The sequence below is a fragment of the Prinia subflava genome, chromosome 16 (genome assembly GCF_021018805.1).
Source record: "Prinia subflava isolate CZ2003 ecotype Zambia chromosome 16, Cam_Psub_1.2, whole genome shotgun sequence".
Taxonomy (NCBI): domain Eukaryota; kingdom Metazoa; phylum Chordata; class Aves; order Passeriformes; family Cisticolidae; genus Prinia; species Prinia subflava.
Window position 1 is genome coordinate 13,482,913 of NC_086262.1, and position 17,419 is coordinate 13,500,331.

Sequence of the window (17,419 nt, forward strand, 5' to 3'; positions counted from 1 at the left end):
TTGGAACACCTGTCTGTGAGAGCAGTTCTGCCCCTCTTTCTCCTTAGTCTCCAAGAATTAGCAGCTCTTGCATCTCATGACCAGTCCTATATTTATACTTCTTCCTCAAAGTAGCCATATTTATCTCCAGTGGAGAAACTGGAGCAGTGGGAGAGGATGTGCAGGCACTGCAGGTCTGGCTACTCCCAGCACTCATTCATGTTCAAACACACACACACATTTCATTTTCTCCCATTTCCTCTTCACTTGTCCTACAAGTCCATCCCAGCCCTGTGTGATTACCTGATAACATTTGTGCCTTCAGCACTCTCAGCACTTAAACAGGGTTTTGCTCCCTTCCACAAGTCAGACTATGAACACACACACAGGGAAGGGTTTTCTCCCTTCACTGGAGCATCCCTCCCCTACAACTACTGCCACTGCCTGCAGAAGTTTGGGGAAGCCCTCCTTGGCTCATTACATTGCCCTCCATCCTCTCTGCGTGCTCAGGGCTGGGTGAATCCATCAGGAATGCCAAGAGCTGCCTTCCCTCAGCTTGCTGCTCCCAAAATAATTAACTTCCTAATCCATCAGCTCCCTTAATTCTGCATTTAAGGAGATAGAGCTGAAATGAGTCTTGGCTTCTCCCTTTACACATGGGTACTCCAGAGACCTCTTAAAAGGCTCCAAGGCTGAGGGCAATTTAAAATAATAATAATACTTTGGCACATGATTTCTTTCAGTTGAGACATTAAAAATGTTTAAACATTTATATTTATTCTATTGTGATACTTTGAGAGATTTAATGGATTTTAAAAGAAGTCATTTGGAAGAAAAGATCAAACCAAGGGATTGCATAATTATTTCAGATGATAAAATTTTCATTTTGACTTCTTCCTCCATTCCAGGTGCACCCACACCTGTGTTTACATGCTGATTCTTTCTGCATATTTGTTTTGCCCTGAATTTTTTAGGAAGATTTGGGGAATGCTTGAGTGAGTTCCTGGAAATCTGCACAGCATGAAAATCTCAAATTTCATTTGGTATACAAATAGATATTATTTGTTAAATGAAATTAATTATGAATATTGATAATTCCACAGTAAATACTAAATAAATTTCAGCAGCTTCTAGAAAATGCTGTCAAAAGTCAGGGCAGGTATAAATGGTAGAGAAGGAACTTTCCTTCCTGTCTTTTCTAGGTCTCTTCATAGTGTGGAAATTCATGGATCCAGGTGGATTGGATCTCCTGCACAAAATGGAAGTCCCTAAGTGTTGCAGTCTCCAGCTGCAAAGATACTGAAGCTTTGAGGGGGGTTAATTTGTTTTCATCTTCCCAAAGAGCTCTAGTAGGTTTTTTTAGTCCTCATAACCCTGCCAGTTCTGAGGAATAATAGCAGTTACACAGATAGTTATGTCGACATCAACTTAAGGTTTATGCTTGCAAGGTTCATATATTTTTGGTCGTGCTGGCACTAATACAAATGATAGCTCAATAACAGAAAAATAGAACAGTCCCTGAGCCACAGTTCTGATGCTTGAAGCGTCTTTAAACCCTGCACCCAAATGAGAAAGTGATAAAAACAACCTACTCAAAGTGGCTTAGCATGAAGGAGCATTTTATGTGTTACTTGATGACAAAATAGTGAGGCATTAATGCAGTTTACAGTAAGACACCCCTGAAGTTATCAGTGAGGTTGGTGTGATGCCTGACAGATTTAATGTAAATATTTATAGACTTGGCCTACTAATTATGCCAGTGGAAAAAATGCAGTATTAATGCTGTCACCTCCTCGTGTCTCTACCTGCCAGCATGCTGCTAGCTCGCATAAATATTCTGAAGAGAGAAAGTACATCACATAAACAGAAGAGATCATTTAGATTTTTAATAAGGGATTAAGTTATCACCAGCAGCAGTTTCCAGCCTGTGGTCCACAGACATATGGGAGGCCTGGGGACTATTCCCAAGGAAAAAATGACAAGTAAAGAGAGGTTTTTGTAAGGTATGTAGGATTCTCTCTCTGTGAAATGATTATAGAGGTATGCACCACCTTTGTCAGATATTTAGGGGTCCACACAGTGAGAAAAATTTGAAACCCACTGATTTACCATATTTATGCAAAGAACTGAGTAATCTCAAAGTGCTGTACTGCCATGTTTTAAATGATTGGACTAATGATCCTGCCAGAGCCAGGCTGCCATAAAAAGTCCTGGGCCACAAAGCACTAAAGCCTGTGCTTAACTCAAAACACACGGCGATCCCCTGGAGTTACTGCCTGTCCCATCCATAAATGCTTTGCTGAATAAAGACCACGGGGAAATTTAAGACAGAAGGCATGGACTGCTCTCATCTTGCAAACAGCTCTGCAGATGCCTGATTGCCTTGTACAACTGAAAATCTAATTATGTGACTCTGCAGTTCATATTTTTCTGTTTCAGCTTATTTATACCAAGAGACTGCGAAGGTTTTTAGGCGCCTTTGGTTTCAGCTGTTTCTGGTTGCCAACCCAGAGTGTTATCATGGCTGTGTCAGCTCGTGGAGGAGACTCTCAGCTGCACAGACAGTTCTGATATGTGATCCACAGGCCTGTGGTTTCTGCTCTGCCACAAACTGGCTCCTCACAAGCTGTGCAAATAGATGTGAAATGCTATCATCAGTGGTTGTGTGTGTGTGCTTGCCTTTGGTTTGAAACTCTTGCAGACTAAGGCAGGATGACCGTGGGGTTTCATACTGTGCTGTCTTCTGCAAAATAGCATCACAGTCTGGATCCATCCCTGATGCCTTGGAGGGGTACCTAAAACAGAAAGTAGACAAGATGAAGAGAATAAAAGCAGGTATTTATTAAAGGCCTTCAAGAGGTACACCTAGGGCAGTCAAAAGCCTCTGGGAGGGGCTACACACAAGATGGACCATGATCACAAGTTTTTCATACAGTTATGAGTTTGGTCCTTTTACATATCAGGGGTTAATCTCCAATTAGGAGGTTCAGGTAAGGAAGTCATATACCCCTAATTGCTCCCCCAAAACTCACTTTTTTTTATACTTTTTGGGGCCTGAGACAATGAGATGTTCTTGAGTTTCAGGCCTAGAGAGGAATTGTTTTGTCTGAATAAAACAGAAGAATAGCAGCTGCATAACAGGTTATGCAGTTTTAGAGTTATACACTAAAGCAGTAGGGGATTTGAAAAATATAAAAGCTAAATCCTAAGGCATCATCCCCACTGGTTTCATGTTGGGGGGCTGGTCCAGGCTGGCCACACCTGGCGTGTGCACAAGGGCAGCACTGCTGACCCACGAGGGGCTCTGTGCAGGGGAAGGAAAGAGCATTTGGGTAGCAGGGCAAAGTGCAGGTGAGAGCCACGCGTGGTGTGGCCACAGCAGCTCTCACAACTTCTTGGATGGATAAACTGCAGGCTTTCCATAGGGAATCCCACGTGGGTTTTGTGAGATCTCACTGCTGGTGAGAAGGTGGAAGGCAGATCTCGCATTCCTGTGGGTGAATGAGTCCTTGCCATGGGCTGAAGGCACGGCCCGTGGAAGGCAGCAGGCTTCCTGTGCCTTCAGTGACTGCTGATCAGAGCTCTCTTTACTTCTCATCACCACTGCCTTTATCCCTTGTAAACACTTCCCCTGCCCACCACACCTCTGCAAACCACAGAACAGAATAACCCCAGAGGAGTGGAGTGCATGGTTCGAAAAGGAGCATTAGGAGGGGAAAATCTCTCTCTCTCTCTTTAAACTGTCTCTTTTCTATATTGTTACCTTGACAACTCTGCTGCTGTGTTTCATCTTTGGTGGGACTTAGCCGTGGTGGAATAAGGGGGACATCCATGTGTGTCTCCTCATCTGCTCCAGCTCTGTTTCACAGGCTCATGCCAGGCACAGGGCATCCCGAGCTGCAGAGCCCACGGCTGCTGCCTTGACCCATGGTGCTGCCTGGAAATGATTACAGATATTAAGAACTGGGACCCGTTCTGATTAAAGGTATAACATTATATCTTCTATTTCTTTTCGTTAAGCCAGCGCCGGAGCGGTGTTAATGCTCTTTAAAAAGAGATGCAAGGTGCTTAAAATATTTTGGGTTATAAAGGTTAGGACAGCTGGAAAGCAGAGAGGGATGAAAGTACTCAAAAATAGTTGTATTATTTTTAGTCTGAGCAGATACAGGAGTATGTGTCAAGATTAGGATACAGTTCTGATGTGCTGAACTGAGTCTAGAGATGCTAAAAATATGTTTCTCTTCTCATAGTTTTAGAAGAGACAGAGGCAAAGGTAAGGGGAGAGTAGTGGTGAACTGAAATTTTAATTCCTGTGCTTCCTTGCTTGTTGGGGTTTGGCAGAGCTGGCTGTTCACCTGTGTGCCCATGTCCCGGCAAAGCACAGCAGGCAGGGCGAGGTGTTATCAGAGGGAATGGGATCCCTCCCACCCCATTTTTCCTTCTCCCAAAGAAAATCTCCACCAACGTAATCCCTTTATTCCTTTTAACAGAACAGGCAAGGCAGGCAGGCTCCGGGGCTGGGGTGTCTGTGTCTGATTGTGTGCAGGGAGAAGGGGGCTTTTAATGCAAACCACATGTGTTTTCAATTGCTCGCTGGAGCCAGCCCAGTAGCTGTAACTTGGCCTGACAAAGCCTTATTGAAGTACAGACAGTGTGGTTTCAAAGCAGTTAGAAAAAGAAGGGGAATGCTGTTCAGGAAATTCTTCAGGCATGGGCAGGGACTTGGCTGCAGTTCTGCTGTTGGAAAATCTGACAGGGGCAGCTCATGAGCGCAGGCCAGGCCTCGTGCTGCTCCGGAGGCTGAGCTGCATCTTCCCCAGGCTCCGGCACCCTCCGAGCGTCCGTCCATCTCCAGGGGAGAGGTAAGGGCTGCCCTCTCCATCCTGTGTGTGTGTGCCCTCCCTGTGTGCCTCTGCACAGGGGCTTTGTGCTCTCAGAATGCTGCTTAGAGCAAAAAAAAAAATAGAGTCAAGAATGGGAAGTTGTGGCATACTTGCGAAGGGTTGGGAGCAGCCTGAGGCTGGGTGGTGGTTTGTGAATCTGTGTCGGTGGTAAAGCTTGCAGGCAAAGCAACGCCCGCGCCGCGCCTCTGGCTGAGGGAACGCTGCACCCAAATAATCCCCAACTTTGTCATTTTGGGGAGTCAGTACGTGTGTAACCTGAAGGTACTGAAGGGTTGGCTGTGGACCATGTGTCACTCGGATATTTGGATGAAAAATGCGACTCGGTCACAGTAAATATATTTATAAGTGCATTGTATCGTAGTTGTTTAATGAGTTGAAAGCATGTTTGTCTGGGGGTTGTTTGCCAATTCCTGGTACAGCGAGCTTGTGAAGAGAGGCAGCAACTCAGTAATAATCATTGCCTTGTGATTTGTCTGCGTTTTTTTTTTTTCCCCTTTATTTTATAAAGCATGAGCAAACTGCAACAGACTGCACGGTCAGAAGCCACGTAGAGAAGATTAGCAGGGAAAACATTAATTTAGGGGCTGTTCTATCTGCAACTTCTCTTCCGATTTGTGTTTCCTTCCCCAAATAACTGAAGAAACATTTATGATGAAAAGCTCGCTCCCTCTTTAGGGACCTGCCAGATTTAGGCAACGTTCTCTCATCCTTTTAGTTGCAGCATTAAAGCTTGTCTTGCCTTTGCAGAGATATCAGCACCTTATATGGCAGGCTTGGGCTCGGGATTCGGGAATGCGCGTTCGTCAAGGGATGGAGGTGTCAGGAGGAGTCTGCCTCGTGTCGCCTCACAAACCTCCTTGCCTCTGCCTCTGCCTTGGATTTTCAGAGCTGTGTTATTTGATGTGCTGAAAATGCTTTTTAGCTGTGTTTTATGGTGGTGGTGGGGTTTTTTTTTTCCCTTTCAACACGAAATGAATTAAGGGTATCGAATTATACAATGGGACAGTGCTGAGAATCCCTGACTGGTTCGTGGGAGCAGGGCTCAAACAGTCACTCACTCTGGCAACCCAAAAATTCAGGGACAAGGGGAGCTTCCCCACCAAAGGGCAACAGATCCAGAATGTGGCAGGACCAGAGCTTTGTCCCAGTAATGCTGCTGAAGAGTGTGGAGTTTGTTTGGACCAAGTGAAGACTCTGTGGTTTTGGAGTGCAGGAGGGGCATCCCAGAGGAGATGTGGATGTACTGTGGCTTCCTGGAGGCTGATGGGGGCAAAGGGAATGAGAGGAAGGACAGACATGAGCTGGGAATGGGGAAGGCATATGAGGGAAATGAAGAGGCTTGATAAGTTTGAAATTTGCTTTGCATAAAATACACCTGCAGAGAAAATGCTGTGTTAAATGAAGGTCTTACATGATCTGGAACTTCTTGAGCCTTCACAGGCTGCCACCTTATCCTGCAGACTTGGAGCCTTATTGCTTTCCTCAGCAGCTGTTAGTTTGGGCAACCAGTCAGCCTATTATCTACTTCATTGCTAGTTATAAGCTTATTTTTTAAAAAAATAAATAAAATTCAAGTTCCTGCCCCTGGTCATGCAGCATCCCACCTCCCAAATCTGATTGTCAGCGTTGAGGGCCAGAGATACAGATACCAGAGAGGCTGGAATATGTCCATTTTACCCAGCAGCAGCCAGGGCCATGGGAGCTGGTGTTTCCTCCCTAATTTTTGCAGCTCTTCCTGAGCCTCCTCCTTTGTGCAGCTCCACCTGGATCAAGCATTCAAGCTTTGAATCCAAGAGGACTGAAAAATGAGTGCATGTGTGGGCAGAGTGGAGACAGCCTCTTGATTCTGGAAGCAGATGGATAGGAGAGGCTTTAGCACACTCTAATATGTGTATCCCTTCTCCTGGTCCTTCCCAGAACGAGAGTGAGTCTGTGCAAAAGAACAAATGGGTTAGCACAGAAGGCACATCATGTGGAGGGAAGATGGAAGATTCAGCAGAACAAGTTTTAACTTGTGTGAGCAGGATCGCTGCAGACTGCACTCTGGATCCTGGCACATACTCAAGCCCACAGTTCTCAATTTGTGCCATGCTGGTTGGGTTCCAGCCGTATAAATCCATATTATGATCCTGCTTTGCACATTTCTACAAGCCATATCCTTTCTTGGTGCTGTGGGGTGAGAGTGTGTTGGGGCAGGAGTCTGCAAAGTGTCACCTCCTGTGGTGTTGCTTTCTGATTCGAGCTCAGTTGATTGCATCCCTCTTGCTGTTCCCACAGCCTCCTGCAGTCACACCTGCTGCTGGCTATTTTGGTGCAGTTCTCGTATTTGTGCATCCTGCTTTGAGACACTCTGGTGGGGAAGAGCTTTTCTAAACTTGGCACCGATGGACAGAGGCTTGTGAGTGCCTCACACCATCTGAGTGGTGCAGAGGAAGCAGCGTGAGAAGGCAGCAGAGCTGGTATGGTGTTTGCATGCAGGGTGAATTTATTGCTGCAAATCGTGGGGCATTTTGTGAAAGACACTCTCTGTTGACTAGCCTGATACATTAAAGGACTCACTGCAGAGACTCTTTCTTCCTTGCTAGCTTTCCATTTACTTCTTAATTCTGAAAAAAAAAAGTATTGAGACAAGCTGACTATCAAGTAAAAAGTGTAAAATTTAGAAGAGACTGTCATAAGTAGGAAGGCAGATGTGTTTCTGTCCTCAGAGAAGAGAGGCAACAGTGAAATCACATTGCTCACAGATTCTTGTGACAAAATATCACTTTTGGCTTAGGAAATACAGTTCAGAGATGCAGCTGCCTGTTACTTTGGTTTGGTCTGGCAAATTTGAATAGGTTTAGGGTTTTACTGTGAGTGCTCTTTGAATGCCGAGGAGGGACAGGACAGTCCCATTGTTCAGATTTTGGTTGAGTCCATCTGCTCCAAGCTATTGGTTTATAAACTGAGGTTCTTGCAGTGCACTTATCCTCAAGCACATTTGTTGTCAAAGTGCTGCCAGCCCAACCAGCTGGGGAAATTACAAGAGCTTTCAAGCTGTTGGAGGTGGGGAGTGGCCTGGAGCACTGAGGGATCTGAATGAGATGCTTTACCAGGAGATGAATCCCCAAGGTCTCCCCAGCTGCCTGTGCTGAGTCCACCTTCCACAAGATGCAAGAGGAAACAGAGGTGTTTTCCAGTGGACTGGGCAGTGTGCCCTGATGGAGTACAGATTAAAAAAAGCTTTTTGATGTGTTCGTGTTTGCCAGAATCAGGCCAGATGTTCGACTAACACTACTTGTGGTGTTCCCCACTGAAAGAGGCTTCGCATAAAAGAAAAGAGCATTCCTTAGGAAGTTTCCTTTTACTTTTTGTCACTCTGGCATGTATCACACAGCAGTGATACCTGAGAAATGGGCACTGGGTGGTGATGGTGTTCCCATCTCATGGAAGAGCTGCTCCTCATATGGAGGGATAGGCACTGTTCACAGAAATAGAGGGACAAGCAGAGAACAAAGATTTCAGCTTTGGGGACACCAATAACAGTCACAGAGGCCAAGTTCGTGGCTTAGATGGTCCTGGAGAAAATTTCTGTGAGATTTAACTGTCCCACCAAGCATTTCATCCCGTGGGCTGTTCCCCAATACTCAGCCCTTGCTGGCCATGCTGCAAGTGAGAAGTCATTTTCCAGAGCCTGGTCCTTTTTATGGAGAGCCATGTTGTGGTCTGACCCATGTGAAGGGCCATAAATCAATTTTGGGTCATGCTGCTGGTGGATTCATGGACCTGGGGGTGTCAGACTTGAGAGAGTTTTATGGGGAGCGGAGACACAAAATGTCTTGTTGATAAATGGCTCAAAACACTCTTCTTCATGCCAGGTTTTGTTCTCAGTCACGCTCCAGAAATGTCTGTTCTTTTGAACCTGGTGGATACTGTGCACTTAAAAGACAGAGAAATTAAAGAGGATGAATCTGCAGAGCATTTACAGCTAGTGAATACAAGTACAATGCCTTCCAGTGATATGGCAGAGAGCAACTCTGAAGGTTTTTAGGGCTTTTTTTCCCCCTCAGTTCAGCGCAAAAGAAAAGGTTTTTGTTTCAGAAAACAAAGAGATAGAGAAGAGGATGTTGGTGATATGGACACAAAGAGAGGGCAGATGTGGGAGATGTAGGTCCAAGACCTGAGGGAATTTGAACCCCTCTCTCATCTCTGGAAATGTGTTCCCATCACTGTTTCAGGTCAGCCTGGGGTCAGATGCTCCAGGTTTTTCTGATGAGGCTGTTACACCTCAGTTATAGGCAGGCAGGCTGGGAGAGGAGATGCTGTGTTGGCTGTGCAAGGCTTAGGGCCATTCCTGCTGCAATGAGCTGATTCCATGACCTCCAGGATATTTCCAGCAGCAAATTTCAAGAGGACCCATAAGACAGAAGCTGCCTTCCCAGACTGCATCCTCTTACAGCTTGAAATTGTTCTGTTACTAAACACACATCCTTCAAGTGCTGATCAAAGAAACCCCCAAGGCAGAGAAATATTATTGATTCCTTATGGAATACCTCACTCACAGCCCTCACTGAGCCTACAAAGGCAGCATGGCCAGGAATGTTACAGTGCCAGTGTTTATGTGGGAAAGGTGTTAATTCATCCCTGTGCATGTAAAACACTTTTCTGCCTGAGGAATTGTTAATGTGGGTTGCACAGCCTGAGTGAGGAACTTACTGCCAAGAAGGACTTGGTGGAAGGAGGGAGAGAGGCCTGGAGCAAAGATCTGCTCTGACTGGTGAGGTCTGGTGTGAAGTGTGGAGCTCAGAGCCAGTTCTGCTTTCTGGTGCCTTTCAGCTGAGCCTGGTTTCAGCTCTGCAGAAGGAAAGTGCAGAAGCTTCTTTGCAGAAGCGCTGCAAGCAGCGGGTGCGGATCAGCAGGCAGGGTGACAGAGCCCTTCCAGTGCTCTTAAAAAAACTAATAAATCTTTCTTGTCATGGGCCATATCTCTAAGGTATGCTAAAACAAAAGGATGAATAGCTTTTCTAAGTGGACTGGATTCTCAGGTCCTGTTTGCAGTGTTGGTGTATATAAAGACTCAGTGTACAGCTTTTGTGCAAAAACTTACAACATTTCATTGTGCAGAACCAAGAACTCCTTGGTGAAATACCCACTGTCCAGGCTGTATTTTTGTAGTCATATTCATGTTGTCTGTGGCTAAATTGCAAAGATTTGGCTCTGCATTTTTTTTTCTGTTGTAAGTAGGATTGTTCATGCAGTGGCTATGCACGTGTGTCTAAGCCCTCTCAGGTCAGGCACACACTTCAAAGTTTGCCCTTTGGAAGGAATGCTTCTTCTCCAGTTTCTGTATTTGTCTCAGTATTATCTTTTCTCCAATGTTACAGAATTAAGTGGTTCTTAATATTTTCCTGAAGAAAAAATGAAAAATCCTATTAAGCAGCAGCTGCCTTTCGTCTTAGTTCAGTAAGTGACAGGAGGGAGGTGTCACCAGCAAGGGTAGCCACTGGACATTCTTTCAAAGCAGTACTTTTTTGCCTGATGCCTTAATTCTTTTTAATGTTTGAGTCAGGAAAAGTTGCCAATATGTAAATTATGACTATCATACTTCTCCCTCCCACACAGTACAGATTATTGATAGTGGATGTAGCTGGCTCCATAGGTAGTAGCCTTGCAGACTTCCTTATTCTGTTCATTTGTTTAACGCACCTCAGCACTCTCTGTCCATCATCCTGTCTTCTCTCCCTGGAGAACTACAGACATGAGCAATTTTTGGGTAGTATTTACAGTTTGGGGGAAACACTAGCTAGAAACCAAATATTGCTTAAGTGTGGCTGTGTGAGAGTTTGTATAGAAAGAACATGATATCTACAATTGCCATGTTATTTTCTTGTTATGAACTTATACTGCATTACTCTTGCTCATCACATATGTTGTAGCACTTTAGTTGTTCTATCTGTGTTAGGGCAGCTGTGAGTTAAATATTTTATCAGACTAGAGGAATTCTCAAAACCAGGCTACTGTATGGATGCAAGTTGCTCTTTGTGGTTGTGTTCTGTTGCTATAAATTCTTTTGATGTTTGTAAAGTTTTGTCCCAGCTGGATATGCAATTTTCTCCATCCTAGAAACTGCAAGTAAAGAAAAAAAGCAGTGAGAGCAGCAAAGAGATATACTGAATAAACAAGTTTTGCCGTAAAGGGGTATTTTTAGCTGGGTATTTCATATTGTTTCTCCTTGGTCAAACCTCTTCCATGGTTTGAGAGGGTTAGCAATGCAATATATTCATTTTTCTCTAAGGGAGAGGCTGTATTTAATATGTGCTCTCCAGGATACCCTGTTAAAATATTAGGCAATAAAATCCTTGACTGTACAGTAGTTGCAGTTATAATTTCCCCCAGGTAGTGGAAACTCTGTAATTTATTGTTGTTCAAGTTTATATGGATTGGCGTGGCTGTGGCAGTGTAAAAAGGTTTGCTTTGCTCCAAATCTTTGTGTTTGTTGGTGTCCCAGCTCCCCTCCCTGAGCAGCATCTCATTCCTGAAACTGCCTCATTCCAGACTTGCAGATCACACTCCCACAGGGGAACTCACACTGTTCCCTCCTGGGATGTAAATTTTGTAATTCACTGCATACAAACATCAGTGCCAGCAACCCTGAGGAGGACACTCATGGTGTTGAATCCGTAGTGCAAGAGTGTTTGGTGGCTTCTAATCTGTCTAGAGTCGAAAATGCAAAACATTCAGCAAACTCTGTGTTACTAGAGATTATCTCCTCAGTCTGTGCATCAAAATAAGCTGAAAATGTAAGAAACGATCCCTGGGGAAGCCCATGAAAGTGGCTTTCCTCAGCCTGAATATACAGGGTGAGGACATGAATCCCTTCCCTTCCCTTCCCTTCCCTTCCCTTCCCTTCCCTTCCCTTCCCTTCCCTTCCCTTCCCTTCCCTTCCCTTCCCTTCCCTTCCCTTCCCTTCCCTTCCCTTCCCTTCCCTTCCCTTCCCTTCCCTTCCCTTCCCTTCCCTTCCCTTCCCTTCCCTTCCCTTCCCTTCCCTTCCCTTCCCTTCCCTTCCCTTCCCTTCCCTTCCCTTCCCTTCCCTTCCCTTCCCTTCCCTTCCCTTCCCTTCCCTTCCTCCCTCTCTCCATGCTCACCCACTCAGCACAGATACTTGGGGATAATTTTTTAGGGATGTGGCAGCTGGAGAACCTTGCCTCAGCTTTATGTTTTTAGGCAAGATTGGGATGTAGGAAGGGGAAAGGCAAACATTTCCCCGTTACCTTTTCTGTCTTTGGTTGCAAGGAATGATTTTACTTGAGATAGTATTTTATTTTTTTTAAAAACGAAACCTCTGAGAAGTCATATTGCATCTTCCAAACAAACTGCTGAACTCAACTGCTTTTACCAAACGCATGCAGAATTCTCCCCTCAGGATCCTTAGAGGCCCTGGAGTGCCTGCCTTGCAAAACCTGGGGCAGTGAACAGAGTGACTCCAGAGTGATTTCCACAGGAAACCTTTAGACACTGTGCTTACGTGTATTTATAAGTGCATTCACACACATTTAACACGTCAGATTCTCTTTTGGTCAGCACACCAAGCAGAAGGAAAAATAACCAAGGTATCCAAAGAGCTGCTGCCCAGCTGGGAAGCTCTGAAAAGAACCCAAACCCTCCAAGAGGCACAGACAGAAGCAGTTTTTATCCCTGGCTTTCTCTGGCCCTGAATACACGTGGTTGTCTCTTTGTGGTCATTTCAGATGCCTCAGGAACAGTACCCGCACCGGAGCACCATGCAGACCTCGGAAGGACCCCAGGTATACAAAGTGGGGATTTATGGCTGGAGGAAGAGGTGCCTCTATTTCTTTGTGCTGCTCCTAATGATTTTAATCCTGGTGAACCTTGCTATGACCATCTGGATTCTGAAGGTTATGAACTTCACAATTGTAAGTAGGGGTTACCCTGGAAGGTCTGGGGAAGATGAGGGAGGGTGCTGGTCTTTCTTCTGAGCATGACTTCAGATACAGCTTCAATAATTGGGTGTTTCGTTGCCATGGACAGTCCTTTTATAGAGAGGAACAAATTTACACAATGGTCCTCTTTTTCTGCTGGATGCTGCCAAGCTGAGGAATCAGCACTGCAAATCATGTTCCTCTTATCTGCTGTATATGTGTATATACATGTGTTTATGGAAACAATATACACCACCCATCCCCGATTTTTAATTATAAAATGTTTTAAAATTAATGAAATTGATTATCTTGAACTTGGATGTGGAATGAGTTTGAGCCTTTCTCTTAGACTTTTTCTGCTTTTCTCCATGACGGGGAATACAAAAATCTTGATTTGCTACTTTTCTTTGGGAAAATTCAGAGTTGTTCTGTAATGATGTAGTTCTGGAAGCTTCATGAAATAAAATAAAATTTATGGGGTATCTCCCTGGCCGTGGTACTTTAGGTGGAGCATGTCCTTGTCCTTGTATTGCTGTGCTTGGTACACATCAGTCCTGGAGCAGCTCTCCCTTGCTGCACAGACTCCCTGGCCAGGGTTAGCTTTCCACTTCCAGGGCTTGGGAGCCTTTATATTTGGCAGATCCTTGTTTTTCTCTAGATGATTTGACCAGGCAGAGGGAAAATTAATTTAGCAGTCACCTATTCTTCAAAGTAGTCATTGCCACCTTGCTCAGATGAGATTATTCATTTTAAGATTGTTTGAGTCTTCAGGAGAAAGCAAGTCTGAGTTCTAATCCTGAGGGAGCTGTAAAGCCACACTTCCCTGGACAACTTTCAAGGACCTTCCCAGCCAGGCTCTGATATGAGCAGCATGTTTGAAGTCTTTTTGGCATTTCTTCTCTACTTTGCTCTTGTGCAGTCCCAAACAGCTGTGGCCAGCATTATGTCATTAATGGGCCATGAGAAGCTGAATAAACAATCTCTGGCTTCCTGTACCCAGCAGATAAAATGCTGTGTCAGGGGAATGTGCAGAATTTTCTCTAACCAGCTTGCTGTCAAGGTGTGCAGAGGATTGCAGTGTATGTGTGCATAGGGAGCAAGCAATTATAAAGCAGTAATCCACAACAAGCTCCTGTGAGCAGAGAGTGGCCAAAGAGGAGCAATTAATGCTTAGCCAGACCAGTTATTTGATCTTGTGAAATTGGTGCCATTTTGATACCCATTTCATGCTGGAGTATGGTCTGTAGATTCATGGAGTTGAGAAATAGGTATTTCTTAGGTGATGGAGGAGTTGATCATTCATCATGCAGGCAGTGGTGTGAGTATCAACCCAAGAACAAAAATAAAAGGATTTCAAATTATCACTTCTCAGGAACACAGCTTTATTTCTTTCTAATAACATAACTCCAGTCCTGTGCATTTTTGGCTGATTGGTGGTGGTCAGTCAGCTCTCTACAGATTGCTTGGGGACTCAGGTGAGCATCTGTGCCCCTTCTCCATCACTGCCCTCTCAAAATGCACTGCCTTTTGCAGGCCAGGTGCTGAACTGCCATCCCCATGGGATGTGTGCAGGAACCTCCCATTTCCAGCAGCTCTGTCCCCCCCACTAGGATACAGACTTTTGGCTTTTGGGGACATGCAGTGATCTTCAGTTTCTGGTCTGGTTCTGTTTCCTTACTTGCCCTCGGATTACTGGGGATTATTCCAGGGTAAAACATATTTGTGTATGGCTTAGTTAATTCATATCTGCTAATGCTAGTGGATGATGAACAGCATTTGGTGATAAAAACACAGGTGGTGCTACTGAGTCCTGCAGTGGGAGCAGCTTTATGGTTGCAGGCATGGCCACACTAGTCAGGGTGAGTGTTTCTGGCACAGTCAGTCGGAAATAAATACAAGAACTGGGCATGTAAAATGTGAGTCTTGCCCCAGTATGCACCCATTCATCTCCTGATCTCCTGCTGCTCCTGCAGCCTCGCCAGCTGCTTTGGATCCTGCTCTGCAATCCCTCCTGCACCATTCCCTGAGGCTGAGAAAACCACTTGGCTAAGTGAGTTTTCAGAGGCAGACTTTTATCTCTAAGTAACAAATGCAGGAAAATTATCAAATGAGCAGATGCAAATATGGAAAAAATCTTTAATTTGTTCCTGTTCTGATAAGAGGAGCTGACAGTCCTTCTGGGGCAGAGGAGTGATCTGAGTAGTCAGTAAGCAATAGCTGCTGCTTAACAGGTCTGAGTTACCCCAGTGCTTGCAGAGCAGAAATGAGGGGAAGGTTTGTTTCTGTTCTTCTGGAAAATGTAGTATTTCTAGCATCTTCCCACCCCTAAGCTCTCCTTCCAGAACCTGAGTCTGTTCAATTCCACAGAACAGTCGTGGCACTTACCAGAATCTAATGATGCTCATTATAGCCAATAAGTGCTCACAGTATTTTAATGAGCACAGCAAACCTGCTCAAGAAAACTCAGGGGTGTTTTAAATGCTGATAGTGGGGAGTGGAGAGTGGAGAAGGGGGAAGGAGATGAAGCAAGACAATCTCAGGATGAAAAAGCACCTCCTCATGTTTGCTGTAGCAGCATCCATCCACTCCCCTTCCTTGTCCACCCTGACCTCCCTTCCTCTGCCCTTTGCTGCCCTCCTGGCTGGTGCTCCAGGAGGCAACTCCCATGAAATCAAGCCATAAGCTTCCAATCAGGCTTTTAACAAGCAAGCATCACTAATTTATTCTAGGTTTTGCTTTTATTTTAATGTTCAAGGCTTAAACCTGTGTATGTGTGGCTACTGCCTCTTACACAGGGCTGTCACAGCAGTGTCACACCTGCATGGGGACAGCTGGTCACTGTCTGCTCTGTCCTCTGGCACAATCACTCATTTCTCATGTACTCTTTGATACTCCATTTGTTTTAAATGCCTTTATCCAGCACAGGCTGTGTGAAAAAACAGGCCTAGAGGGGACCCCAAATGTCACCAGCCTGCCCCACAGCTGGTTCCCATGGCCAGGTCTGTTTGCTGTGTTCATTGACATCAGGGCTGAGCTGCTCTGGGGCTGCAAGAAGCTCTGGGCAGGCTCCTACCTCTAAAAATTGCTTGGATTTTTAAGCCAATGAATGAATGAATCTGGACCAAAGCCACCAATTTGGTTGAAACCCAAATGTACCCTGAAGGTGGCCTAAGCTAATTGAGGTAGAAACCAGCATCCAGCACTCAACTTTCTAATGATACATTGATACAGAGTGCCTGCTTCATTCAGATCTTGGACAAGCCTAGCAGTAAGTCTGTGGTTTGCACATACTGGGCTTGGGGAAGTGATGTTAATGCCTGTGGGTTGTGTGTGTGACTGAACCACTCAGTCTGCAGCCTGCAGTCACATCAGAGGGCTCAGCCTGCAGCAGGGGAAACCTGCAGCTGTGGTGGGCTCAGCTCCAGATGTGGTGGTCATAATATCCAGATGTGGTGGTCATAACCTCCAGCTGTGGCAGGCTCAGCCTCAAGCTGCTCAGAGCTTGGCTGAGGTGGGCACAGCCCCTGCATGGGTTCCTAGGTCCCATCTTAATTATAAATGGGCTGAGAGCTCTTAACAGCCTTCCTCTTTCTGGTCCACCTGCATTGCCACCAGTGATGCAGCTCTTCAGCAGCAGCATTGCCCATGACTGTGCATATTAGCACATGCATATTTTATGCTGCACACCACTGATGTGCTGGGGATCTCTGTTTCACCTCTTACTGGTGAGCTTAAAACGTTTTTTTAAAAGCTTCCTGTTGTATCAGTTTCTGAGTATTACAAGAAAAGATGTGCTTGCATAAACACAGCAAAGCAATATCCTTATTTTAAGCAGTCCAAAGCTAGAAGCTCTGATAATGGGCAGTGACAGTGCATTGACCTCTTTCCACAGGGGTAGCACACAATGCCTGGTATTTTAAATGGTGTTAGGAGTCTGAAGCACTATCCATTTAGAGTCTGTTAGGCAGCAGGCAGAGTTTTAAACAGGAGAGATGAGGACTGTGTCCTGTTGTGGCTGCCTTTAAATGTCAAATACCCACCTGCTTGTCTGCCCATCAAACCATATAGGACCTTTTGCTTTTCCTTTGCTCTTTCCTGGTGTTTCTATCCACAGCTCCTGTTTGCTTGTTATGGATTGTATTTTTTGGGGGGCAGGAGCTGTTTGCATAAGTAGTCATATACTGGCAGGTTCTGCTAGACTTTAAACTGTAATAAATAGAAAATAATAATATTTTCTCCCAATCAGTCTGCAAGGCTTGAAATTCCTGGAGACCTGTCTTCTAAGAATAATCCAAAGTAAAGGCTTCAGATTAGTTTTGTAAATAAAACATTCTGCAACTTGGTATTCAGGAGTGCTTCCATGAGCTAAACTTGCCACATTCCTTCAGACTGGGAGAGCACCATCCCTGGGGATATTTACAGATATGCAGCTGTGGTACTTAGGGACAAGGTTTAGGGTGGATTTGGCAGTGCTGGGTTGGACTCAATAATCTTAGAGGTCTTTTCTGACCTCAGTAATTCTGTGACTGCATGTGCAGTGTGGGGATGGGCAGGCAGTGACCCCCTCCTTCCACCTTCTGTGGGTACAGAGAGGGGGATCTTCCCCTCCTGGCCCAG

The 17,419-nt window shown here is 45.2% G+C and overlaps 1 protein-coding gene across 4 annotated transcripts in view; it reads left to right on the forward strand.

Moving 5' to 3' along the window:
• SGCD (sarcoglycan delta) overlaps nt 1–17,419 on the forward strand; it is a 192,602-nt gene that overhangs the window by 57,420 nt on the left and 117,763 nt on the right. Inside the window, exons 1-2 of one of the 4 annotated variants that reach the window (XM_063413199.1) lie at nt 4,680–4,841; nt 12,611–12,667. In XM_063413199.1, the coding sequence (XP_063269269.1) occupies nt 12,611–12,667 (57 nt within the window). In that variant the 5' untranslated portion in view covers nt 4,680–4,841. Of the gene's footprint in view, nt 1–4,679; nt 4,842–12,610; nt 12,797–17,419 lie in introns of those variants that run through there. The other 3 variants (XM_063413196.1, XM_063413200.1, XM_063413198.1) reach the window with 3 other exon arrangements.